Consider the following 26281-nt stretch of genomic DNA (forward strand, 5'->3'; position numbering starts at 1 on the left):
GGATGGCGTGTTTTTGCGGGTGGGTGGGATTTTCTTTCTCACGTACCACGTGGCCTTTTCCGTTTTCTATTCTTTTTTTTGTTTTGTTTTTTTTTTTTTCCTACAAATTATATGAATTCGTATAGCTAGCCACTTTTGGAGTGACTACTCCAACTAGGGGGGCACTTTTGGAGGTTTTATTTATTTATTTAAAATTAAAATTATTATTATTATTATATTTTTTTTTATTATGCGGACTTTTGGAGTAAGTATAATATAACGTTTTGATTCTTTTTTAGTTTGTATAATAATGTTTTGGTTTGGTTTGATTTGGTTCAATTTTAATCATAATTATAAATAAAAATATTTAAACCAAACTAACTGAATGTTTAACGGTTGAAATTAGTTTGGATCATGTATTTTGGGCCTAAACCTAAACTGTTTTTCTTTTGCAATTTTTCAACTTTATTAGCTCAATTACAACAAAAGAAAGTTTCATAACCTCCTACATAATTTTCATTTTCCAACTCATCAAACCATCCAAAAGTTTAACATACCATCAAATTTCAAAGTTCAGCATAGTTACAACTGAAAGATCTATAACTTCAAAATTACATCAAACTTTAAATTCAATATTCTTATTTAGCTATTAGTTACAACTCTCTTTTAAGTTGCCAATAACAAGACTGCACATGAAAAATAAAATAAATATATATATATATAAATGACCGATTCGGTTTAAGTTAATTTACAAAAGCTCAAAATCGCATATGAAATAAACCATTACGGCCTAATTTCAATTTTAGACCATTTGAATTTTTTATGGTCAAAACCAAACCAAACCAGCCACTACGGTTCATATCAACTAATTTGATTGATTCGGCTGAATTGGTGTCCACTCCTACCATCATATTAATTCATCTCAAATGATCTTCTAACTTTAATTAAGCTTGCAATGAAAACACTCAACACAAATAACACTTCAAAACATGATATTTAAATCACAATAAAAATTACATTTAAAGCTCAACATACTCAAAATGAACCAAGCTATCTATCATTTAAAGCATCATGAGCAACACCTCCTAAGAAATATATCTTTTGTTCTCCATGAGCACCGCCTTAAAGACAAGCAAAAAAAGAAAGAAAATAACTACATCTTATTTGGGGGACTTTTGATTCAGCCCAAAATGAGGGAAGTATTTATAAAGAAGGACAAAATTGTAGTGTTTGGACAATAATTCTCTTATTCATTTTTAGATTGCCTAAGGAATCCTTTCTCTATTTTTCAAATTATGCCAAAAAGTCTTGCTTCTTGCTAGTGGTATGGAGCCAAAAAGTTGGATTTTCTTGCTTTGATGAACTTTGGGCTGATGATGCATCTGCTATTATGTTGCTAGGATGATCTCTTCATGTGAAATGAAGTTGATGATGCTTCTTCTATCATGAGGCCTTCACATGGAGTTATGGCTTCATTATACTTCCATCATGGTGTCGATGTTGTGTAGTGTTTATTCTCCTAAGCTATTCTAGTATGAGTTGTCATTATCTTCTGCTTCAATTTGTTCTGCAATCTGATTGTAGATTTCATCAAAAACTTGTGCTCCTGTTTGGATTATCCTGAATTCATATGTGTCATCTCGTCTCCTAGATAAAGTCTCAAAATAAACCTTGATAAAGTTGGATTGGTGAAGGAGATTCAGATTATCATCATTGAACAATTGTTGCTCCTCTATATTTTTGAATATCTTGCTTGGTAGAGATTTCTGTATTTATGGATTTTGTAGGACTAAGCAGTTCATTATAAGAAATGATAATACTATGTTGTGCTCTATCTGGGTAAATCCTATCCGTGAACCACTTTGGGGGGGAGGAGGGGTATGCTGGTGAAATCTAATTTTACATTCTTCTAGAGAGGGATATAAAAACTTATAAATTCTTTTAATTTTGAGGAAAATGAATCTTAATGATGACTATTTTCAATATAAAGTTAACCTAAATAACCATACTTTGCTAAAAATGCTGGAGTAATTGTGACAGTTTATTGGTTATGCTCTAAATGCAGTTCTCTATATTCCCATCATGTTAATATTAGCTAAATAAATAGTATAATGAGAACAGCTTTTAGTAATAATTTTTTATACCAGGTTGTGGATTATTTTTTAAATTAAAAAGAAAAGCTTGAATGTATTACTGAAGAGATGTATTTCGCTCATATTCTAATCTAATCATATGATTCTTAATATCTTCTCGTAAAAATCTATACCTTTCTCTAGTTAGGGTTTATAGAAAATATGGATTTTTAGTTTTTTGTTCAAGGAAAAATTCTCTATTATGCTCAAGTAAGTTCGGCTCATTAGCCTCTTTTTCTTGTAAAATCATGCTTAAATTTTGACATTTTTAAATTAATAATTCTAAAATTTCTTACTATTGTATCATACTCATTCTTTTGCTCTTCATGTTTTTCCTGCAAAAAAGAAAGTTGTTGTTTTGCTCTTTTATAATCATAGTTATAACCTAAAAACTCTTGCTCAAGGGCTTTAATAAGTTTTTCATACCCTTTTCTCATGCTTCCATTATCAATTCTAATATTCCAAAAATTGTCTAAAAGCACTCTTTGTTTTTCTACTAATAATGCCTGGGTTCGATATTTTAAAATAGGATTTCGAATTTCTTGTACTGAAATTCTATTATAATAATGCGTATTTACTACTCATCTTTCTTGACTACTTATGCTTAATGGATTACCACCCTGTGATGGTGTACCTTTATTTTTACTGCCAGAGGATGATGCTCCAAAATATTGCATACATGTTAATGAATAATATGGGATAAGATGTCTGCTAAAGTATTATCCATACTTTTAATATGCTCAAATATTGGTCTAAATCCATTTCCTGTAACAAAATCAATAAAACTGACCCATATTTGGTCTACTTGTTTATTAGTAGTAATCTTATTATAATGAGAAACAATATTCTGACAATCTATTCTAACAGTAAATATCTCATTTGTAAGAACAATGACTATGCTTCAAAGGAGTTTATTACTCCTAACATTTCTAAGTCAATGGCTGGAAATCTAGCTTGTATATCACTAAATGTACCTGATGCATATCTACAAAAAAATTTCTTCAAATTTAAGTTATTCTTTATGTTCTGATATAAAATTCTTGCCCATCTAATTGATGATGCGCCTATCTTAACTATTTTGTAATTATTATCTAATGGTAATGTCAGAGGCTTAAGCTAAGTTATGTCTTGTTTGATATTTTGAGCTAATTTAATATCTTCACTATCAAAATATTTTTGACTTGTTTGACTAGTTTTACTATGCAATGCTGCAATCTTTCTTCCTAAATCAAGGATAAAACTTCTAGCATAATTTAATAATCCTAAAAATTCTTGTAATTATTTTTTATCTTCTCATTTATCTGGAAATTATAACACTTTTTTACCTATGTGTTCTTGTAATTGTATAGTTTCTGACTTAATATACATACCTAAAAATTGTATGCCTTGTTTTTCAAGCTCTACTTTATTCATACTTATAACTATACCATTATCAATAAATTCTTTCAAAATAATTTCTCAGTGTTTTCTATGTTCATTTTTATTTTTACTACAAACAAGTATATCATCTACATGTATACTACCAAAATTATCATACTTCTTAACAATTTAATTCATCTTTCTTTAAAAGATCGATGGTGCATTCTTTAATCCAAATGGCCTGACAAGCCATTCAAAATATGCTTATGTACAAGTGAATGTTGTCTATTGAATTGATTATTCTGGTAGTCTAATTTCACAAAATCTTGATTTACAATCTAATTTACTAGAATATTTACTTTCTTCAATTTTATTCATAATTAGTTCATCTTTATTTGGTAATTTATAACTATCTTCATAGGTATTATCATTTCATCTCTTATAATTATACACTATTCTAGCTTTACCTCTCTTAAGCTCTGAGTGTTTTCTGACTACAAAGGCTGTTGATCTATGCCTAGATTTTGAAGGTCAAATTACTATGTTTAGAAGTTCTTTTATTTGTTGTTAAAATTTTTGCTTGTCTAACAAGTTACATGACATATCTGCTGTTTTAATTGTTGAGTATGGATTAATAATGTCTAATTTTGCTAATATCTTATTTTTATTCCAATGTAATTGAGATCTTCTCTTATAATTCTAGTTTGTTAAGCTAATTGTAATAATTCTTTTAAAGTCTTTGGTTTATCCATTTGCATAATTTCTAAAGGCTCTATTTCTCCTACAATTGGATACTCATGGTCAAATATTATATCATCATATTCTAAATTATTTTCTTCATCTATCCCTTTCTTCAATTATTTCTTCTAATTCTTCCATATTATAGTAATTAAAATTTTGTTCTTCGATGTTAATACTATTGTAAGACTCTAAAATATTACTTTGATCAGTTGTGATTATGTCTTTCTTAAAAAATGTAATTTTTGGAGGTGTATACAAAAATCCTCCTTGTAAACTTTTCAAGAAATTTAATCTTAAGATAAAACGATATGATCCTACTGGGTATATAAAAGTTAAAGGTAAATTAAATTGTTGTCTTTCTATTCTAATTGGTATATTATTAATGCAATATGTTATATATACAGGTCTTGTATAAACTGTATTATTCTTATTGGTCTAGCTAATTTTTGCCTAAATTTTTCTGGCACTAACTCCTCTTTTATTACATTTTTTGTGCTTCCTGTATCTATCATACTTGTTGTTTAAATTTTATATTCTTTTGACAATTCTAACTCACAAATAATTGTTGTTAGCAAACTTATCTTTTTTTTTTTTTTAGTAAATACCACGAGGTGTCCCCACTTTCAAATGGTGGGATTAATGGGTTTCGAACCTCTACCATTGAGGCACCAACAACAAACTCGTCTTTTGTTTCTCTTGTTAAGGTTGTTATTCTTTTGATATGATAATTTTTTTTGTACTAACAGTTTCTATAGTTTTTTTAGAAATAAAAGTATACATTAAATCATATAAATCACACTAGTTGTAGACACAAGGAAAAAAATGGAATTAGACCATATTATTCAAGAAATGGGGAATTTTATTTAGAAAAATGCTTATCTTTTGGAGATACGTTAATGGAAAATGATTAAAATTGATAATACAAATGTGGAAGACTTTGACTATGACTATTGGTGTGGTAGCAATAGAGGACCCATGAATTTTTGAGTGGAGATGCAATTTTGAAAGGCTAAAAACTCTTTGTGTATTGAACAACTAAGGCTTTTTACTTAGATTGACCTTAGCTCCCTTCATGCATTTATATCATACATGAAAAATTGTTTTATGTAAAAATATTGACCAAGTATGAAAAATGGTTTTTGGGAATAATAATTTTATGCGGCTTTTATTCCTTACACATCAAATAAGAAAACTTGATTTTATGGGATTTTAGTATGAAGTATATATTGACTTAATGAGCCATCATTTTTAGCCTAAATCGTATTTTGCACTAAAATTGATTTTTCATATTTTGATTTGGCGGGAATTTGATTTTCTAGTATTTTTATTTGAATCCAATTAGGGAATACTTCCTTATTTACATTGTAAACTTAAGTAAATAGAGTAATATAAAAATAAATGAAAATAAAAGGACAAAGACACACCACCGCCAACTGAGCAAGTGGGCAATTTGAAGCCCCTACAATAGGTCCGCCACTGTGTAGTAGGATATGCAATTGTATATATTTTTATTTATTTGTAGTTTAAAATATTAGGCTATATATGTTTAATCATTTTATTCCCCAAAACCTTGCCTAGGCTACAACCTAGGGCAGCCATTGGGCTAGTTCCACCCCTGCATGTGTTACTTTCTCCACACTTCAATTAATGTCATTAATACATTAGACAATGTATCTTTTGTTTCCCAAATTTACCCTTATTAAATGTATTGGACAAACTAACTTTTGTTTTCACCTTGTTAAAAAATTAAGGGAGAATTTTAACATCTTCCACAAAATTAATGTATGTTTTCTTTTTTAAACAAAAAAAATTATGTTTACTCTTTTCTTAGTAAGGGAAGGGGGGGATGGGTTTTTGGGTATGAAATCAATGGAGGAGAGAGAGCGAGAGGTATAGTGCACGGTGGGGTTTTGGATTGGAGAGGAATGGTGATGATTGGGTAGGGATGGGGGCTGTTGTTTTGGCCAAGGGAGGGGTTGGGTTGGGTTGGGTTGGGTTGGGGGAGAGAGAGAGAGAGATGGTGTAACAGGTTTGCGTTTTCATATTTTTTTTATTTTTTAAATTCCATAATTTTTAACGGTTTTATTGTAAAACTTATTTTTGGAACCAAAAAAAGTTTGTTTTATAGGGAAGTATACTTCGTTTTTATTTTCAAATATTTTTTGGATTAATTACATAAAAGTACCCAACCTTTAGGAGTTGTTTCAAATTAGTACCCAACCTTTTAAAATTTTCAAGTAAAACATACAAATTAGTTATTCTGTTAGTTAGACGGTTAGTGGAGAGGTCAAGGGATGACATGGCTGCTCCGATGGCTTTTTTGCTGAGGTGGATACCACGTGGATTAAAAAATAAATAAAAATATTATTTATTTTTAAAATTATTTTAAAATTTTAAAATAAAGTAATACAAATGATTAATATAACATAAACTTAAATAATTTTAAAATGATAATAATAAAAGGACAAAATCCCATCCCCCATAGTAACCCCACCCCATCCTAACCAATATCCACCATACCAACCCACCCCCAACCCACGCAGCACCAGGACCACCAACCAACCACCACTGTCGACTCTCTCTCTCTCTCTCTCTCTCTCTCTCTCTCTCTCCCCCACCCAAAAATGTAGCTCCCACCTTTGACGACAAACTCAGCCGTCACCTCTATAGAGATAGATTTGTGGGTTACGGCGGGTGAAGAACTTGGCAACAAAGAGATGGAGTGGCCTTGGCAACGAAGACGAAGACGATGAATCTAGAGTGGGGCTCGTCAGATATAAAGAAAGGGAGGTTGGCTGAGGCTAGCGTTGGGGATGGGGGTCGGATCTCTGTCAATCTCCCTCTCTCTTTGTGTCTTTGTCTCTTTCTGTCACTATCTATCTCAGTCTCTCTCTGTTTAGCAAATGTGGCTGGTTGTGCTGCAGGAAGGGGTGTGGTTGGCGAAGCTATGAACTCGCGGAGGAGGCATGGGTGCCTTGATAAATTTTTGGCACAAAGATGAGGTCATTTTCCCTTCTATTTGGTTAGAGAAAAAATTTTATGGATGGTGAGCGACAACTAGGTGGTGGTCGGTGGATGGTGGTTTTTGGCGATGTCTAGGTGGTGGTTGGTAGATGGTGGTTTTTGAGGATGGCCAGGTTATGGTGATGGTGAAAGGGTGGGGTTGGGAGTGAGGTGGGGTTGGTGATGGCTTGGGATGGGGATGGTGTTGAGATTAATGGGTGGCTTAGAGAAGAGGACATGGGCGGTGGATAAGGATTTGGAGATGGAAGTGAGGTTGCTGGGGTCGGTGGCGGATCCAGGATTCAAAAGTCAGGTAGGCGAAACTTACCTTAAAAACTCGACGGTACGCAGTGAATTTTATTCATAAAAATAAAAAGATACACCTAGTCAGGGGGGACGTAATGAAACTTAACCTCAAATATGCATATCTATACATAAATAAAAGCTTAACAAAAAAAAAAAAAAAACAAGTAGTAAATGCAATGCAACACAAAAACTAAACTATTTTAATCTAAAATTGCACCTACGAGGTTTAGAAATCTTAAATTCCTCAATTATCTCTTTATTATTGATACTATTAGCAAACTCTCTTTCAATGCGGAGAATCATGCAATCAACAAGGAATTCATCAGCTATGGTGCTTCGAAGTCTATTCTTAATAATTCTCATACATGAAAAAGCTCGTTCCGTTGTTGCTGTAGAAACAGGAAGAGTCAACACCAACTGAATCAACCTGTAAAGCAAATGGTAGTTTTCAGCCAAAGTTGTTTCCACCAATTGTTGACATAACTAAGGAAGAGTGGTGAGGTCCTTAAAGTAGGGAAATCGATGCATATCATTTTGAAAATACCTCAACTCAATTTCCAAACCTTTTAAGTCACTTGGACTGAAATAAGCATGATAGAATTTCTCAGCAAGTTTACATAGATGCCCAATATTGAATGATTTAAAGGAATTACGAGGATCCAATGCTGAGCTAAGAATAAGAAGTTCAACTGTTTGCTCTGGAAATCTGTCATTTAACTCCCTCAACATGCAATCTATCACATCATTAAATACATCAATGCGATAGTAATGTTCAACTGTAATAAAATCTTTTTGTTGACAAGAACGATGTGTGCCCATCATATAACGAGAACTCATATCAAGAACATCAATACCATGTTGTTCACAAAATGATGCCACACTCATGAATAAATCATCCCAGCCATGGGCCCTCATATCTTGGAACTGTGATTTTGTGTTTTCAACAAAGTTTAAAGCGCTTACAATATCTTGAGTTTTTTTTCTGAAACACTTGACAGAGCATGTTGGTCAATCCCATAATTTTATCCATCAAAAGCAATGCAAACACAAACTCAAAAGACATCATAGCAATATAGTTACTCTCTGCATCATCACGAAATTGTTGGTTAGGTCTATGTTCACTGATTTCCTAAAGAAGTATTTTAGTCTCTTTAAATAAACTCATTAAACTTGTAATAGAGGCAAAGTGAGATCCCCAACGAGTGGCTCCAGCTCGTTTCAAACTACGACCTTGATTAAGTCCTCTACTTGTCTCAAGTTCCCCAGAATCCAACAACTCTTATAGTTCAGCTTTTCGAATTAAATTTAACTCATTACGACGCTTAGCAGAAGCACTAACAAAATTCACAATGTTAGTCAACATTGAAAAAAATCTTCATACAACCTTCACATCTTTAGCCGCACCATTTAATGCTAATTGCAAGCGATGAGCAAAGCAATGCACATAATATGCATATGGACAATCTTGAAGAAACAATGATTGTAATCCATTCCATGAACCACGCATATTACTAGCACCATCATACCCTTGGCCACACATGTTTTCCACTAGAATGCCGTTATTATCAAGCACTTTGCATATCTCTTGTTTAAGAGTCAAGGCATTAGTGTCTACGACACTCACAATATTGAAAAAGCGTTCACGAATAAATCCATCACAATCAACAAATCTTAGAATAATAGCCATTTGTTCCTTGCTTGATTCATCAAGTGATTCATCAACAAGAATACAATATTTGTTCTTCCCAAGTTTGGTACAAATTTTCTTCTTCACCTTGGTAGCAAAAATATGCAAGATCTGTTTTTGTATATCATGGGCAATATACTGAACATTATGAGGAGCCTTATCTAGAGCAACTTTCTCAACTTCTATATTCGTTCTTGCAAAAGACTTTAAGATTTCAACGAAATTGCCCCAGTTAGATGAGTCAACGAATTCATCGTGACCTTGAAAAGCCAATGCTTGATTTGCTAGATACCGAATGCCCTCTATTGTGGTTGTAAGTCGCAACCGATTGTCCATCACTTGTTGCCTTGATTGCTTATCTACCACATTTTCAATATGAAAAGATGGGTTTTTTAAGCTAACCCACTTTTGCATAGCAAGATGATGTGGAGAATTTAGCTTGCCTACATGACTTTGAAATACACATTGATTACCACCAATTCTCTTCCAATTTTGAAATCCATGAATAGTAAAGGTTGAATGTGAATGATTCATGTCAAATAGGAAGCAAGGAAAACAAAATGCCAAATCTTTAGCTATTGAATACTCAAGCCAAGGGAATTTACCAAACCACAATTTATTAAATCGACGTAAGTCTCGCCCTTCTAAATGGCTTGGATAGTCTTCTAACTCCGGTTGACAAGGTCCTAAAATAATATAGGCTTTTCTCACATTATCTTGTTCATTCACCGAATATTGACATATTTGACGACGTAATCTCGGATCACGCTCAAGATAATTGATATTAAAATCTTGACCACTATCAACTCTTTGAGTCTCAACTCTTTCAACTTGAGGCTCGACAATGGGAGAAGAGAGAAGATTTGGCTCATCATAAATGGGAGGCATCTAGAAGATGATGACCCATCATTCTTTTTCTTAAAAAAAGAGAACAAATTCTTTGTTTTCTTGGGGTTTCGATTGTGATCCGACATAATAAAAGATAACCTATTTAATCAAACATCCCAACAAAAAATCAAACAATTTCTCATAATAGCATCAATAAATTTAATCAAACATTAACATACCAACAAAAAATCAAACATCTCAACAATGCCAACATCAAATCAAACATCTCAACAAAATTCTTAACATCAAAGACCTAATTAATTTCAACAACGTCCCCAAATTATATTTCATTCCTAATTAAACCCTAGAAAACTCAATTTCAAATTAAAATTAAAACTAAGATGCATACATTTATTTTAGGAATAACCCAATAGAAGAAGATAATTAAAGAGAAGAGAAGAGATTAAGAAGAATACTTGTTTCCTTTGTATATGAGAAGAGAAGGGGCTGTCCACGATTGCACAGCCAAGATTGTTGAGTTGGGAAGAAGCTGCCGACTCTGTCTGGAATTGCACAGCCACTATTTGGCTGCTTATAAGTTATATTCCCCCTTTTATTAAAGTCTGACTGGGCCATTCCATAACATGGGCTGGTTATAATTTTTTCTCTTTTTTTTTAAAGTTTGAGTGGGCTTTAACACATGTGGTGTAGGTTTTACATGGGCTTGGTAGGCAAGATTTTATACCATCACATGTAATGGGTATCAATTACTTTGCTTATATATAGTTTTTTTTTAGTGAAAATTTTCTGGGTAGGCGGTAGCCTACCCTTCCCTGGCTGCAGGACCGCCTCTGGCTGGGGTCGATGGAGGATAAAGAAAGTGAAGCCAATGAGAATGCCAATGGAGGATCTGGAGATGAAGAAGGTGGAGTTAGGGTCGATGGAGGATCTGGAGAGGGATGTTATCTTTTTAAGTGTTTAAGCTGATTTTTCTTAATTTTTGAGTTTTTTAAATTAATTTAAAATTTAAACAATTTATTTATTTATGGCTTATTTATGTATATGCCCCATATGCTTTCAAACTTGTCTCAAATTACCACATGTGTTTGGAAACGTCTTAAAATACCCCCCAAACTTTTAAAAACGGTCTCACGTTCCGTTACGTGCTTTGGGCCATACTTCGTTTTAATCTTTAACCTTTGGGAATAAGGGTTTTTCATTTTTAAGAAAGGGGAAATTGGGTGAGAAGGGGAAATTGGAGAAGAGGGCTTAGGGTTTATGAAAATATGAGGTGGGCTCCAATTTTGGGAGAATCTAGAGAAGAAATCATTGTTTGGCGTTAGACTTTAAGGCTAGAAAGTGCGAAGATGGTGGTGCTTAGAGCCTTTCCACCCATGCAGCCCAGCCCGAGGCTAGGGAAAAAAAAAAAAATGGCTTTCAGTGAGCAGCCCGGGCCGGGGTGTGGGACCCACCTCCTCGGGTGGCGAAGGCAAGTCTTACCCGAGGGTCCAAAGCGAGGGGTCTGTAGCACTCTGATAACGCTCTGATCTTGCTCTGATACCCTTCTGATATTGCTCGATTACCTCGGCGATTTGATTTTTTTCTTGTTGCCACGTGGCGTCGTCTGGGCTCTCCGATCTGATTTTTTCCTCCAATCCAACGACATCCAATTTTTTTGCAATAAAATACTGAAAAAAATTCGGAAATTTTTTTAAAAAATACCCAAAACTTAATGAATTTTTTTCTATAAATACCAGCCTTTTTTTTATAATTTATCTGAAATTTGAAATTGAAAATTTTATCCGATTATGAGATATGAATAGTATTGACACGTAGGAACCCGAAAATTTTATCCGAAAATATTATCCAAATTAATTATTGAGGTAAAAAAAGTTGTGAATAAAACAAAAAAATGAATAGTATGCCCTTAGCAAGGGCAACGGGTGGAAACACAAAATTCGGATTTTGCAAGGGCAACCACTATTCACGTGAATAGTGGCTGCCCTAGCTCCCCCCCTTGCCATGGCTAAGGGCAAATGGGTGGAGTTGCTCTTAGAGAATCTGGACTGTCAACCCATATGTAAGTGGACCCATTCTCACTCGATTTTCTTGATTTTGGCATGTGCATTGAACTGTTGTTAGAGTTTTTTGTTTGGTTTTTTGTATACTTTTTGACTCTATGCTGGTCTTGGTGTGGTCATTGTGTGGTCCTTTTGTGTTGCTGGAGTTTTTGTTTTTGTTTTTTCGTAAACTTTTGTACTCTGTGCTGGTCCTAGTGTGGTCCTTATGTGGTCATTGTGTGGTCCTTGTATTGTCTTTGTGTGGTCATTGTTTTATCTTTGTTACCTTTGTCCATTTGTTAAGTGAATCTTCCTCTTACACAGATAAAGATGCTGACGAGGTTGTTACATTTAAGTTTTTCCATGGAGGTAAACTAGTTAAAAATAGAAAGGACAATGAATGGTCTTATTTAGGTGGTGAAGTCAGTTGGTTTGATTATTGTGAGGTTGACTATATGTCCATGTTAGAGCTATTTGGAATGACTAAAGATTTGGGATATGACGATGGGTATGATGTGAGTTTTTATGGTGAAGAGTTTGGAATTGGTAGACTCATTCAAATAATATTAGAAGTACGCTTTTAGCTTGTATGAGCACGGTACCTAAAAGCAATAGCAGAGTGATAGTTTTGTACTTGAAAGTAGTGAGCCTGACTTTAAGCCAAGTGGGGAATGATAGCAGTGATCTAGAATTTGAAGATAGTGATTATGCACAGAGTGATGAAGAGATTGACTTATTGAAGAAGGATGTAAGTGGTTTGAGGTTATGTGGGTCATAGTTGTATTGACAATGATCTTAATGCAAAGGAAAATGATGAGTCAGACAATGGAGAAGAGCACCTACACTTACCTGCCAAATAGCTCTTCAAGTGAAGATGAAGCAGTAGGTGAACTAAGAAGGAAGAAGAATAGAATGCCAAAAGGTAAAGATTTCAGACCTGTTGTTGATATGGCAAACCTAGGCTTCAAATAGGTTTAAAGTTTGCAACTGCCGAGATGTTTAGAAAAGCTGTAAGGATATACTCCATTAATTATGGAAGGGAGTTGATATTTATGAATAATGACTGTAACAAAATAAGAGTAGTATGTGAAGAGGGTTGTCCTTTTGTTATCCATGCTTCAAGTGTTAGTGGTAGCACTCACCTGTAGGTAAAAACCTTTAATCCTACACATGGTTGTAGTAAGGGGAGAAAAAATATACATGCCACTGCTAGCTGGTTGGGTGAAAGATATTCTGGGCAATTAAAGCTCAATCCAAATTGGATTGCTTCTTCTTTTGTAGAGCAAGTTCACCAAGACTATGGTTACAGACCATCTAAAACAACTGTGTACAGAGCAAGAGCCATGACAGTTGACATTGTAGAGGGGTCTTACAGTAAATAATATGAAGTATTGTGGGATTATTTTCATGAGTTAAGAACAAAAAATGTGGGAAGTACAGTTATCATTAAATTTGAAATGAAAGGTGATAGGCCACGGTTTCAGAGTATTTACATCTGTCTTGCAGCCCGCAAGAAGGGTTTTTTAGATGGTTGTAGGCCTGTGGTTTGCTTGGATGAGTGTCATGTCAAAGGGCCTCACCCTGGGCAAGTGCTTTCTGCAATGGGAGTTAATGCAAACAACGGAATGTTTCCACTTGCCTATGCATATGTAGAGATTGAGAGCAATTCAAAGTGGCTGTGGTTTTTAGAATTATTGAGTGGTGATCTGAATATTAGGAATAGCCATGGTTATGTATTTATGTCTGACAAACAAAAAGGTTTAATAGATGTTGTGGATGCTCTATTCCCTCATGCAGAGTATAGACATTGTTTGAAACATCTGTATGGAAACTTCTATTTGGAACAAAGAGGTCTTGCTTTGAAACATCAAATGCAAGCAATGGCTAGGGCCACAACAATACCATTGTTTCATGCAGAGATGAGAAAGATGTTGGAGTTGTCTAAACTTGCACATGATTCGCTTGCAGAGAAAGATCCTAGGCATTGAAGGAGGGCATATTTCAAGAGTGATTCCAAGTGTGACATGCTTATGAACAACCTATGTGAGGCATTCAACCGTAGCATAATGGATGCTAGAGACAAGCCTGTTTTGACTATGTTAGAAAGAATTCGATTGTATATAATGTTGTTGATGGCTGGAAGAAGGGTTTTATGTGAGAAATGGCATGGACAAGTTGGACCAAGAATTAGAAAGATATTAGAGAAAAACAAAGGAAAAGCTCAGTGGTACATTCCTAAGGCTGCTGGACAGAATAAGTTTGAAGTAATGCACCATAGTGGCCACAACTTTGCTGTTGATTTGAATGCCCATTCTTGTTCATGTCATGCCTAGGATTTGAATGGAATACCATGTTTGCATGCTTGTGCTGTAATAAGTTGGTTTCATGGGAATCCAGAGAACTTTTGTGATGTAGTGTACAAGCGAGAGGCTTATTTGAGAGCCTATGAACTAATGATTATGCCTATGACTAGTCAAGATCAGTAGATGAAAATTAATTCACCTCCATTACTCTCTCCAAAATACCACAAGCAGACTGGTAGGCCTAAGAAGACAAGAAAACAAGCTTTTGATGAACCTAGACAACCTGCTAATCCATAAAAGCTTCCTAGGTATGACATCCCTTTAAAGTGTGGCAATTGCGGTGGAGAAGGGCATAATCGAATTAGTTGTAAGGTATGTGTCATTATCCAAAATTGATTTACATTTAAATCTATTTGATTTGGTTTCTGACTTAATGACTTTGCTTATTAAGAACCTAGAAATCCCAACATAAAGCCAACTAGGCAAAGGAAAGTTGTCAAGAAAAAACTTCCAGTAAGTGCCATGGTTTCAACTATGTTTTCACCAATCAAATTTTCATATCATGGAAACTTCTAATTATTATTTGTTTTAGGTAAGAAGGAGAGAAGGTGGAGAATAAAGTAGCGGACAACAGAGTATGCAATTAAGGCAAAGGAAACAAGCAAGTGGTTCCCAATGGCCTTCTCAGTCCCAAGCATCTGAAGTGGCCCAGACTTCTCAATCCCAACCATCTCAAGCAGCTTAGGCTTCTCAAACATGTGATTCATCTCAATCTGCCAAACTATCTCAAGTACAACAACATAGGAGGAGGATGAAAGATCAACAGAGGAGCCATTTTGTCAAATATCCTTTTTTCATCCTTAGATGTGATGATGTTGAAATTTTGCAACCTATTTTTGAATTAGGATAAACTCTTTTTGAATGGTTTGAATGTTGTGGAATTATAGATTATGCAATTATGTAAGACTTTAATGGTCTAGAAATAGTTGCAATTGGGTTGTTGGTTTGTGGGATTATTGGTGCATGTTATGGTTGGTTTTATTAGGCTTTCATGTCTGTCAAGGTTTTTGAGTCAGGTACTTAGATGTAATTGACCATTTGATATGTAATGTTAGGGCTTGTCAATGGTCCGGGCCAGGCAGGGCTTTAAAGAGGAGAGAGAAAATACCGGGCCGGGCTGGGCCGAATTGTTTTAGAAAATTCAAAGCCCAAGCCCGACCCATGGTCCGGACTTGAGAAAGCCCATCGAGCTGGGCCTGGCCTAAACGGGCCTACTTTATTAAAAAAAAAATATCATAAACTTAATCATAAGGGCATTTTAGTCTAAATTTGAGATTAAACTCACTTAATTCCAATATTTTCACATCAAACCAAATTCATAAAACACCCAATAAAATCAGACAACTTAACAAGATTTTTCACAAAAATAATAAAACAAAGTATTATTTATGAGGTTATTACATAATTAGACCGTAATATGTTTTAAAAAATAATAAGTATCAAAATTTTTTTTTTTAAAGGATGGTATGAATAAATATGCAAATATTTGGTGATGTGTTCACGAAAAGCATGATTATATTTGGTGGTACGATTATGTTTCGTAATATGATTATATTTGGTGATGTGATATGTTGTTCATCTTATATATATATATATATATATATATATGATTGTTGAATTAATAATTGACACAAATTAATGTGCTAATCATCCAATTATAAACTAGGAATGAGTAAAGAAAAGTAAATGAAATGAAAGAAATTATATATGTGATTTAAGTGATATAATCCTAAACCTAAATTCTTATTTATACATAATTATATATGTATGCGGACCTAACGGGCCGGGCTTTTGTGGGTGGGCCGGGTCAGGCTTTCTTGGGCTTATCAGGCTTGGTCTATGGGCCGAGCTGGGCTTCAGACACCTAAGCCCAAGCCTAGCCCAGCCAAGGCGGGCGAGCCATTTCAAAGCCCACAACGGGCCGAGCCGAGCTTTTTTTATATGGGCCGGGCAGGCCCCTATCGGCCCATGAGCCCGCGGGCCAAATGATGAGGCCTATGTAAAGTGATGGTTGGAACTTGTTTTAGTTTGTGCTTATATTGATTAGGTATTGAGATGTAACCATTTGATATGGCATGAACAAGATATGCTTCTGAGTAACTTATTTTTGTAACCTGTTTTTGGTATCCAATGAACAAGATATTGTTGCAACCTGTTTTTGGTATGATGCTTATCAGTATGTCACCATTTGTAACCTCTAAACAAGTTTCCATTCATGTCACAGATCAAAGAAAACTCTAAACTCTAAACAAATTACAATGAACAAACTTAACTACTGCCACATTACCTTACATTACATTACACCAACTTAACTACTTCCAAAGTGCCTTACATTACATTAGCATTTGTTCTCAAATTACATTGCCTACTGAACTACTGCTTCTCAATCACATTACACCCACCAAATTACAAAACAAATTACTCTTAATTCCTCCTAATTCCTCCTAATTCATCTTCATGGCAAACACCACCAACCAGGAAAGCAACATAGCAGCCCACAATATTTTTGACTTTGCTCGAATCTTTGCATTTTCCTTCTCCACCCTATCAATCTTCCTTAGCAAACCAGGTATCAAAGACTTTGAATGCTCACACATTTCTGCATCAAACCATTGAAAAAACCTATATCCTTTTTCTCCACTTCCCTGTATCAACCAAGAACAATGACTGAAAATGTGCGCAATTTGATCAATGACTGAAAATTTCATCAATAAGAACTCTATCAATTTGTGATACCCAAAACAGTGACTGATAATTTGATCTTAAACATTCTTACCTATGACTTTGAGCATACTAGAAATCTCCACTCTGGGTTTGAACTGGTCCAAGAAGTCTGCATCGGTGCTAACTTCCCATAATGACACCATTGGGCATGCCTTGCTTTTCTTGTTTCCATCTCTTCTTCAATTCAGTAAGCATTCACATAGAGAAGAACCAGCTGAACCTCCAAATCTGAAATCCCCCTTCCCTCTTTTCTCCCAAATCATGCGACCCCCTTCTCCCTTTCCTAAATCCGAACTCCACTCAAATATCCATAAACCCTAATCTTCTACTACAGAATCTCCCAATTTCAAACTCCACCTCAGAGTTTTATAAACCCCTAATTTCTTCTCCAGATTCTCCCAAAATCGAAGCCCACCTCTGATTTTCATAAACCCTAAGCCCTCTTCTCCAATTTCCCCTTCTCACCCAATTTCCTCTTTTCTTAAAACTGAAAAACCCTTATTCATAAGGTTAAAGATTGAAACTAAGTGAGGCCCAAAACAAGTAACGGAACGTCTATAATAATGACGAAACGGGTAACGTGAGACCATTTTTAAAAGTTTTGGGGGGTATTTTGAGACGTTTCCAAACACAGGTGGTAATATGAGACAAGTTTGAAAGCACAAGGAGCATGTACATAAATAAGCCTTTATTTTTTAATCTACGTGGTATCCACCTCAACAAAAAAAGCCACATTGGAGCAGTCACGTCATCACTTAACGCCTCCATTAATGGTCTGACTAACGGAGTGACTAATTTATATGTTTTACGAAAGGTCTGGTATGCCCGTGAAAAATTTAAAAGGTTGAGTACTAATTTGAAATGACCCCTGAAGGTTGGGTACTTTTATGTAGTTAATGTGAGAATTAAAAGACAACTTTGAAAATAAGAAGACAAAAGAATTGCTGAACTGAACTTACTATACATTGACTGAAACATGCTCTTCTTATAAATGAGCGTACAAACAACTAATTAGCAAATAAAGAGGAACAACTAAAACACGTCTAACAAACTCCATCAACTAGAGGGATTCCTAAAGACTAGGAAAGGAAACAACTGACTTCTATAAAATAGGAACTAACAATTATTCTACAGAAAACATAATTAAGATAAATCTCAACAGTTAATTCTTATTTAATTGAACTTTAGTGTTTATTTTTTAAATTTACATTGTTTAAGTTAAGTTGTAAATCAAAGGAAACATAAAGTTAATACATTTAATAAGGGTAAATTTGGGAACAAAAGATATATTGTCTAATGCATTAATGACATTGTTTTAAGCGTAGAAAAAGACATATGTCATGAAGGGAAAAGAGAAAGTCCAAAAGAGAAGGTTAGAGAGAAAGTGGCTAGCATTCCCTTTTTTTAGTATAAGCGATTTAAGGGGGGATTTACACAAATATTCATTGGATATTTAGGTTCTTTTTTTTTTTTCCTTTTTCAAAAGAGGTATTTATCGGTAACCTTTCAAAATCGGTTTTAGAACATTTAGAAAAGTCTTATTTATGGATATGCCCCTTGTGCTTTCAAAATAGTCTCAGATTACTACCTGTTCTTTGAAATGTCTCAATATACCACCTATACTTTCATTAAGTGTCTCACATAAGCGATTCAGTCAGATTTGAGAGAAGTTCCATTAGCTGATGTGGCCCCCACTTCTTTTCAATCTCTTAACAAGGAAGAAGAAGAGTTAGTCAGGTTGAGAAAATGGAGAATTTGGGTGAAGAAGGTTAGGTTGAAAAAAAGTGGGGATATTCAATCGGACAAAAGAGAATGATCTGACCCAAAAAAGAGAGGAGAATTTTATTGAATCCAACAAAAATACTTCATAGTAAGGGCTACATTTGAAAGCAAAAATGTGTCAAATTTGCCACTCAGACAAACAAGCGAAAGATTTCATCTTGATGAAGTTAACAGCATAATTGAAGGACTTGATAAAGACCCATAACAAGATTGATGTAGCTGATGAAATCTGAATTGGAAATTTTACCTTGAGTGAAGGATCAAGATACGTCTTTGGCGGTTTGTAAGAAAGCAACAGAGGAAATAATAGAAAATAAATGCAAAAATTCCCAAACCGATCATCAAAGAAATCCTTGCCACCGCCAAATCCAATAGGCTCTGGATGCTCAAACCCATCAGAACATCATTTTCCCACTTCTTGCTTATTCCCCTTTTTCTCTCAAATTCCCCATTTTCTCAACTTGACTATACCCTTCCTCTCCCTTGTTAAGAGATTGAAAAGAAGTGGGGGTCACATGAGCTAATGGAACTTCTCTCAAATATGACGGAATCGCTGACGTGAGACACTTAATGAAAGTATAGGTGGTATAATGAGACATTTCAAAAAACAGGTGGTAATCCGAGAGTATTTTGAACGCACAGGGCATATCCATAAATAGATCTTTAGAAAATACATATAATCCCACGTGCTTCCCACGTGACTTTTAAGAAAATACTGGATGTACAAGAGCCCGTTCGAGCAGTCCCTTCCCTTGCTCTGCTGCGTTTCTTCATCCTCCAGCCCAAAAGAGAGAAAAAGGACAAAAAAAAAAAAAACCAGGAACTCCACCGCGCAGAGGCAGAGAGTGTTGGGATGAGAGGGTTACGAAGATTAGTTGGACGAAGTCTTTCATCTCACAGAGGATGCGAAGCTTCTGGGCAATTTCATGGCTTCCGATTCATCTCTCGCCGGACCTATTTCCTATCTGCTTATTCACCTGCCACGACGTCGTATCTGGGTCACCATAACTCCCCCTTTTCGTCTTCTGAATCTCCTTTCACTTCTATGAAATGGGGCTTTCTCGGTGGTTAGTTTCTTATTTGTTAAACTTGCAGTGCTTTTGGTTTCTGGGAATATCGAGAAAAAAGAAAAGGGAGTCGAATTGAAATTGAAATTTTATTCTTTTTTGTCTAATATCTAGGAAAATGAAGGAAATGATAAGAAAATGGTTTTCTGTTTTTTAATTTTCATTTTCAATTTTCCATTTTATCAATGATCATGGGTTTTTCAAGCTAAGATTTAATTTAATTTGGAAATTGGAGAATGTATCATTTCATGTCACTTATAAATTTGACATAAATTAATAAAAAGAAAGTAGTTTGGCTTGGCCATCCTGAGGTTGAGGTTATAACTAGCTTCAGATTTATGTTTGGCGTTGCTTTTCCACAGGGCAGAAGAGAAGCATGTTTATTCAAACTCAATCCACACCCAACCCTGCATCTCTCATGTTTTATCCAGGGAAGCCTGTTATGGAAGTTGGCAGTGCCGACTTTCCGAATGCCCGTTCGGCCATGAATTCACCACTGGCCAAAGCCCTTTATGGAATTGATGGTAAGATTGATATTCCCATTTCTAGTATGCAGAGTTATCCTTTTCCTTGTTGTATTTTTTCTTTTCAGGAGGACAATGCCTGCAAATTAATTTAACTTTAATATGCCCTCTTTTTATTGGTCTTCACTAATAATTCTTGAAAAGATACAATACTTTTAGCTTTGAATTGACTTCAAGGGTAGTAACCACTTTTTTCTTGTTATCTATGACTGCAGAGCCTTTATTTTTCTACTTTCGGTGTATAAGATTTAATTTCAATCTGACTAGTAGTTGAATATTGTTGTTATTTTAGCTCGGGTTCAAGAGAACATCAGAAAAGTGGAAAATAAGTTTAGTGCATGCTAGAAGCCTATAAGTGTAAAAGGCAACCTTATATCAAAATAACTCCCAAAATATATCATTAAAACCCTCTCAAAAAATGGTTTTAATTGTTATGCGGGAGAAATCTGTCCTGAGCTGTTGGCTACTCTAGTTACTGTTTAATTTGTAAATTATGTTTCTTTACTATTTGAAAATGGGCTGTATGGTTCGTATTTTTGGCTATGCTATGCTGTTCAGATATTATGCTGAGGTTGGAACAAAAATTTAGTTAAGTTGTGGAGTTATGCACTTTTCAGGTTTGGTGTTCACTTCCATTTGTAATTAAGTGCACTAGAAGCCTATTTGTATTTAGCCGTTTTCATTTTTTTAGTTTATCAAGAAATTGATGTTAATATCTTCCAATTTATTTGCCCGGCTTTCTTTAAGCTTGAGTGACTATATGCTACTCAGTGAGGGACTGCTTGTGGGATCAGCTGGGTGTTAGAGTTTGCCGGGAGTGTCGCGGTTGTTGGAAAATGGCTTCCTGGTGTATACGGAGGGAAAGAAACAATTGTGGTTTAGAGAATTCAAACCGGGTGCTGAAGTGACCTTGTCTTTTTGGATCACGAAGAGTTTTCCTCAGGAGCCATTTATTGCATTTTGGTACAGCCTGTTACTATAATCATAGGTCATGAACTTAACGTCTGGTTTGTTCTTGTCAACAAAAGTGTTATACTTATCCGAAAAGAAAAAAAAAAAATTCTGGTTGTAGGAATTTCAGGGGCAGTAGTTGGTTTGAATGTTTCAAGTCTGATTTGAAGGGTTTAAAGCAGCTCAATATATACGGAAATTATGGGAGGTTTCTAGGGTAGTTGGGAGAAGATAGGTATTAAGGACTAAGGCTGTTGATAATTGAGAAATGCACGTAGGTAAGTGCTGATACCACAAGTGGACAGTACAGATAGATTTTTCCCTGTAGGAATTGGAATTCACTTAGTAATTGATTCAGTTGGTACGATAACTTGACTTCATAAATTTTAAAGTAAGACCAATGACCCATAAGAATGGTCAATTTCCTGCAATTTCTTCCACTCATTGAACTTTGTTCACTCTGGTTTAATTAGGTTTTTCTTCTTCTTATTTTCTCCTAAAATTTTAATTGCTCAGCATTGTTTTGTTTGGTGATGCTATAAATCTAATACGGGTTTCTTTTAATACAGGAATTACTCGAGTGTTTTATGGATCAGATTTTGTTACTGTAACAAAGTCAGAAGATACTTCTTGGGATCTTTTGAAGCCTGAAATCTTTGCAGCAATCATGGACTTCTATTCTTCTGGGCAGTCACTCTTTCTAGACTCAAAAACTGCATCAGCGATGGACACTGCTATTCAAGAAGTATGTCCTGAAATTTATCTCCATGAACTTTTTACAACTTTTGGGCCAACTTGTTGACAGAGTGTTCAGATCATTGTTATACCTTTTGATTTGAAGATATTTTTATTTAACTTCTTAAATAAGAAAGAATGTTGTTAGAATTAGTATGTGCTTTGATGGACTGTATATGCTAGTGTTTACTCACCCCCAAGTGCGAGTAACATTCTAGGTTAGGAAGCTCCTTGGCGTTATTGAAGTTTTAGAATCACTTTTTTTTTTTGGTTGTGAAGTGTTGTTAGAACCACAGTGTAGTAGACTTTTGAGGGCATCAAAGAGTAACCTTGAGGCTTGTAGCTTTTGTTTGAGGCACCGTCATAAGTAACTGTGCCTTGATTCCTCTTTGTAACCATAAGCAAGTGATTTATTTTATTATAGCAGTTTTATATTAGACTTAAGAATGGCAGCTCTCCCCAAATTCAGGCGGACATCTTATATTTTGAGCATGCTTGTGTAGTATAACCTTATCTTACCCCATAACTGTGCCTTCAGAATCCTTTATATTTGACTTTACCAAACCCACTAATGGTGCTTGTAGTCAATCCTACCTCCATCTTTGTTGACTCTGCCACGAAGCTATGGCACCACCAGGTTTTTAGATAATTCATATACTAGAAAACCCTTAAGAGGGCCTGTCAAGTAGAATGAAAGACTCTGCTATCCACTGCCTATTTGAGTGCCATACCACCTCAAGTTTACAGATAACTTATATACTAGAAAACCCGAAAGAGTGTGCAGGGCTTGACAAGTAGAAGGAAAAGGGAATTAAGCTTAACTACAATAACTTCATATGCACTTACTGAATGTCAAAGTCCTTTGATTCTTTTTGGTGTAATTAGAGAAATATGGGCTGAGTCATCAATGGATCTCACTTTTTAAAATTCTGTGGAAACCTCAGTGATGAGGCATGCTGTATACAAGTATGTGGCTCTGATGGACAAAGCTGGTCAAGTTGAAATATCAGAAATTAGAACTGGAACTTTGGAGGATATATTTAACCATTCTTTAGTATTTGTTTTATCAATTCTTTTGTGCATAAATCTCAAATATACAACCATGTTGGTGGTTTCTGTTGCAGGATGATTCAGAAATTGTTGCAATGATCAAAGAATTGTTGGAGACTCGCATCCGACCAGCAGTGCAAGATGATGGTGGCGACATTGAGTATAGGGGATTTGATCCGTAAGTCCTTCATTTAATTTGTCTTTTTAATTTAATATTGGAGAAGGCCGAAATTTTATTTCTGCTTCTTGGCTTTATCTCTTTGCTTCTTTTGTTTTCTAATTCTTTTTTTAATCTGTGTCTAGAGAAACTGGAATAGTTAAATTGAGAATGCAAGGAGCATGCAGTGGCTGCCCAAGCTCATCAGTCACCCTGAAATCTGGCATTGAAAATATGCTAATGCATTATGTACCTGAGGTAACAAGCAACAAACATTTGCTTGCATTTTCAACAATGTGCATGCCTTTGCATTTGAATCTTTGTTGGTATGATAATGTTGAATCTTTGTTGGTATGATAATGTTCCATCTTTGGCCACGCTACTTGGCGTTCTATACATGGAATGGTTAGGAACTTAGGAATGCTACTGTAAACGGAAGTATAACAAATCTACCACCCCTAGGGAGGCATCTTTTCTTCCACCAATCTAAATGCTCTCACTTTTCCCACTACTGGTTCCCATAAATTCAAAGAACATGGGTTAGCTGAATGGGGAGGCCCAAACATTTCAAAGACTGAGTTCTAATTTCACAGCTCGACCTCCTAGAAAGAGCCTCCAATGTTGTTAGCCGCCCTGTTTGTTGGTGTGTTTATATTTAGACCTAAGAGGATCCGAAAACTTTGAAAACCTAACCGAGTTCAAATAACCTCTTTCAGCACCGAAGTGAAAATAGTGTCATCTGCATTGGTGCTGGCATTCACATTCCCACTCCTAAAAAGTTCCTATCTTTAATCATATCCAAATAATCCCCTAAAAATTTCCATATAAAAATAAACCCCATTTGGTCAAGGGGTCTGTTCCCTTCCACGGTAGGCATGTTGCCTCCCTAATTTCATCCTCTTCAAAGGGACTTTGCAACCATTTTTCTCTCTCGGGATTAATTGGATACGATCTATCTCATCCACCTGAAATTTATCTCATCCTCAGGGGGCTATTCCCTTCAACAGTCGACCATTGCCCTTCTAAGCAACCTCTTCAAACAGCCTTTCCAACCAGTTTGCACTATTAAGACCAATTGGACAACAATCCATTCCATCCGCGTAAAATCTGAACTCTCAGAGAAGCCAGTGACCTCATTCACAATTCCCTGCTTCGATCTCAATAGTATTGCATATCCTCCAATTAATTCATCAATTTGTTCACAGTTTTTATTTTATTTTATTTTTTACTTCCATTTGCTGTCTTATGAAACAGCTTTGTGTTGTTCTCCCTTATTTGATTAATTTCTTTTTAGGTTTTGGTCTCCAACAAATTTCATCTTTTAGGACCTTTCCATCGAGTATTTTTAAGATGATGTCCTTCAGTCCTTGAAGCCTCACTAATGTTCCTTGATTCTATTCGAAATGGCATTTTGCCTCCAAGGCCTATTATGTATAAAACAAGAAGTTCAGTACATGTTGGATAGAACCACCTCTGACTTGTAAATAGAATTCAGTGCATATTGAGACTTCTGTATCACAATAACTATATTTTTAATAGTATTATATGAATACTAACTTATTTACACTTTAAGGATTTTGGAAACTATAATATAAAGTTTAATTTGATGAGGGTGGTTAGTTTAATCTTTTGAAATGAGCAGAGGTTTATGTACAAGCGATTTTGTATAATTTAAATTTTAAAAAAAAGAGAATGTTCCAAGTGACTCTAACAAGTGTATGGGAAACTCTGAACCAAGTCTTTGAAGAATTGCAAACCCCACACACCCCCCCCCCTCCCCCCTCTTCCCCTCCCACTCTCTCTATCCAAATCAGATTTGTCTGTGTCTGACATAGATCTCTGCATTTGCAGGTCAAAAGTGTAGAACAAGAACACGATGCTGATGATGAAGGAGCAGCACTAACAAGTCAGATGGAATAGAAACATATAATTCTGTGCAAAACAGGCATATTATAGAAATGGTGAGCTCAAGAGGTACTTGGGATGTGCAATTCCTGTACAGGAGCAAATAAAGTTGTTATAGTTAATTTATTAAGTGGTAGAGCATTATGGAGTTATTGGTGTAGGTAGTTGCGTCATACGAATTTTGAGCTTGTAAGAAAACTATATAACAAGGGAAAGGACGATTGATTTACTGTTACCACTTCAATTTTTTTGTTCATTAGAAGTCTACTAATATTCACATTGCCCCTGTACTGCTAGTTATTCATCTGTTTCCTATATTGTTGCTTTGCACCATACTAGTCTGTTGTTATGAGATGAACTATTGAATCGTTTTTTATTCATTCCGGTGGCTTTAAATCGGTCAAATATGTGCGATGAATACCTTGACCAAGGGACCAAGTGATTTGAAAATTTTAAGCAAATCTGCTATTTTGTGCTGAAGCATGTGATTTGTTCCTTAGGAGGTCTTGCCTTGGTCTGATACTTGTGAACAGCTTGCTGCTTCTCCTTACAGTCTATGCTATTTGCTTGTTCATATTTATCATTTAGTCGCTCATTTGTTGACTGGTCGATTTTGGATCTAAGAAGGGAGGGCTGTTAAACAACAAAATAAAATATAAAAAATTCTTGGTTAGTTTGTGATGTTTTCCTTTTTTATTTTTTGGCAAGTGTAAGCATTGGGCCTGGGTCATATGGACAAAACTAGAAATGTGTTTTAAAGACGATTTCATAAGTTGTAAATTTTCTGAATTACCCTTCAAACAAACGGCTAAATTGACGGAATGCGGTAGTAGGACCTAATTGCAATTACTTGTTGAGTTAAATGATGTAATTGCCTAAAATAAATAATAAAAAAAAAGTTTTGGGACTCAATTAAAACTTGAGGTAA

At 35.1% G+C, this 26281-nt stretch overlaps 1 protein-coding gene and 2 pseudogenes across 1 annotated transcript; 1 reads left to right on the plus strand and 2 right to left on the minus strand.

Annotated features, from left to right (window-relative positions):
* Positions 1-7715: 7715 nt before the first annotated feature.
* Positions 7716-9543, minus strand: LOC103331193 (uncharacterized; annotated as a pseudogene).
* Positions 9544-19104: 9561 nt separating this feature from the next.
* LOC148916927 (uncharacterized) lies at positions 19105-19360 on the minus strand (annotated as a pseudogene).
* Positions 19361-19721: 361 nt separating this feature from the next.
* On the plus strand, positions 19722-25733 carry NFU4 (NFU domain protein 4). The gene is made up of 6 exons (XM_008233789.3): positions 19722-20031; positions 20394-20555; positions 22076-22251; positions 23366-23469; positions 23595-23706; positions 25300-25733. Exons 1-6 carry the CDS (start codon positions 19818-19820, stop codon positions 25366-25368), a joined length of 837 nt encoding a protein of 278 aa, XP_008232011.1. The 5' UTR covers positions 19722-19817; the 3' UTR covers positions 25369-25733.
* The last annotated feature ends 548 nt before the right edge of the window (positions 25734-26281 follow it).

Source organism: Prunus mume, linkage group LG5 (assembly GCF_029339155.1).
Source record: "Prunus mume cultivar Tortuosa linkage group LG5, ASM2933915v1, whole genome shotgun sequence".
In the NCBI taxonomy this organism is placed as follows: Eukaryota; Viridiplantae; Streptophyta; class Magnoliopsida; order Rosales; family Rosaceae; genus Prunus; species Prunus mume.

Bases quoted from the DNA above. Each gene is read 5' to 3' on its own strand.
- NFU4 (XM_008233789.3), top strand. From the start codon at position 19,818: ATGAGAGGGTTACGAAGATTAGTTGGACGAAGTCTTTCATCTCACAGA. The intron at 20,032-20,393 runs GTTAGTTTCTTA...GCTTTTCCACAG, and splicing joins GAAATGGGGCTTTCTCGGTG to GGCAGAAGAGAAGCATGTTT. The intron at 23,470-23,594 runs GTAAGTCCTTCA...ATCTGTGTCTAG, and splicing joins GAGTATAGGGGATTTGATCC to AGAAACTGGAATAGTTAAAT.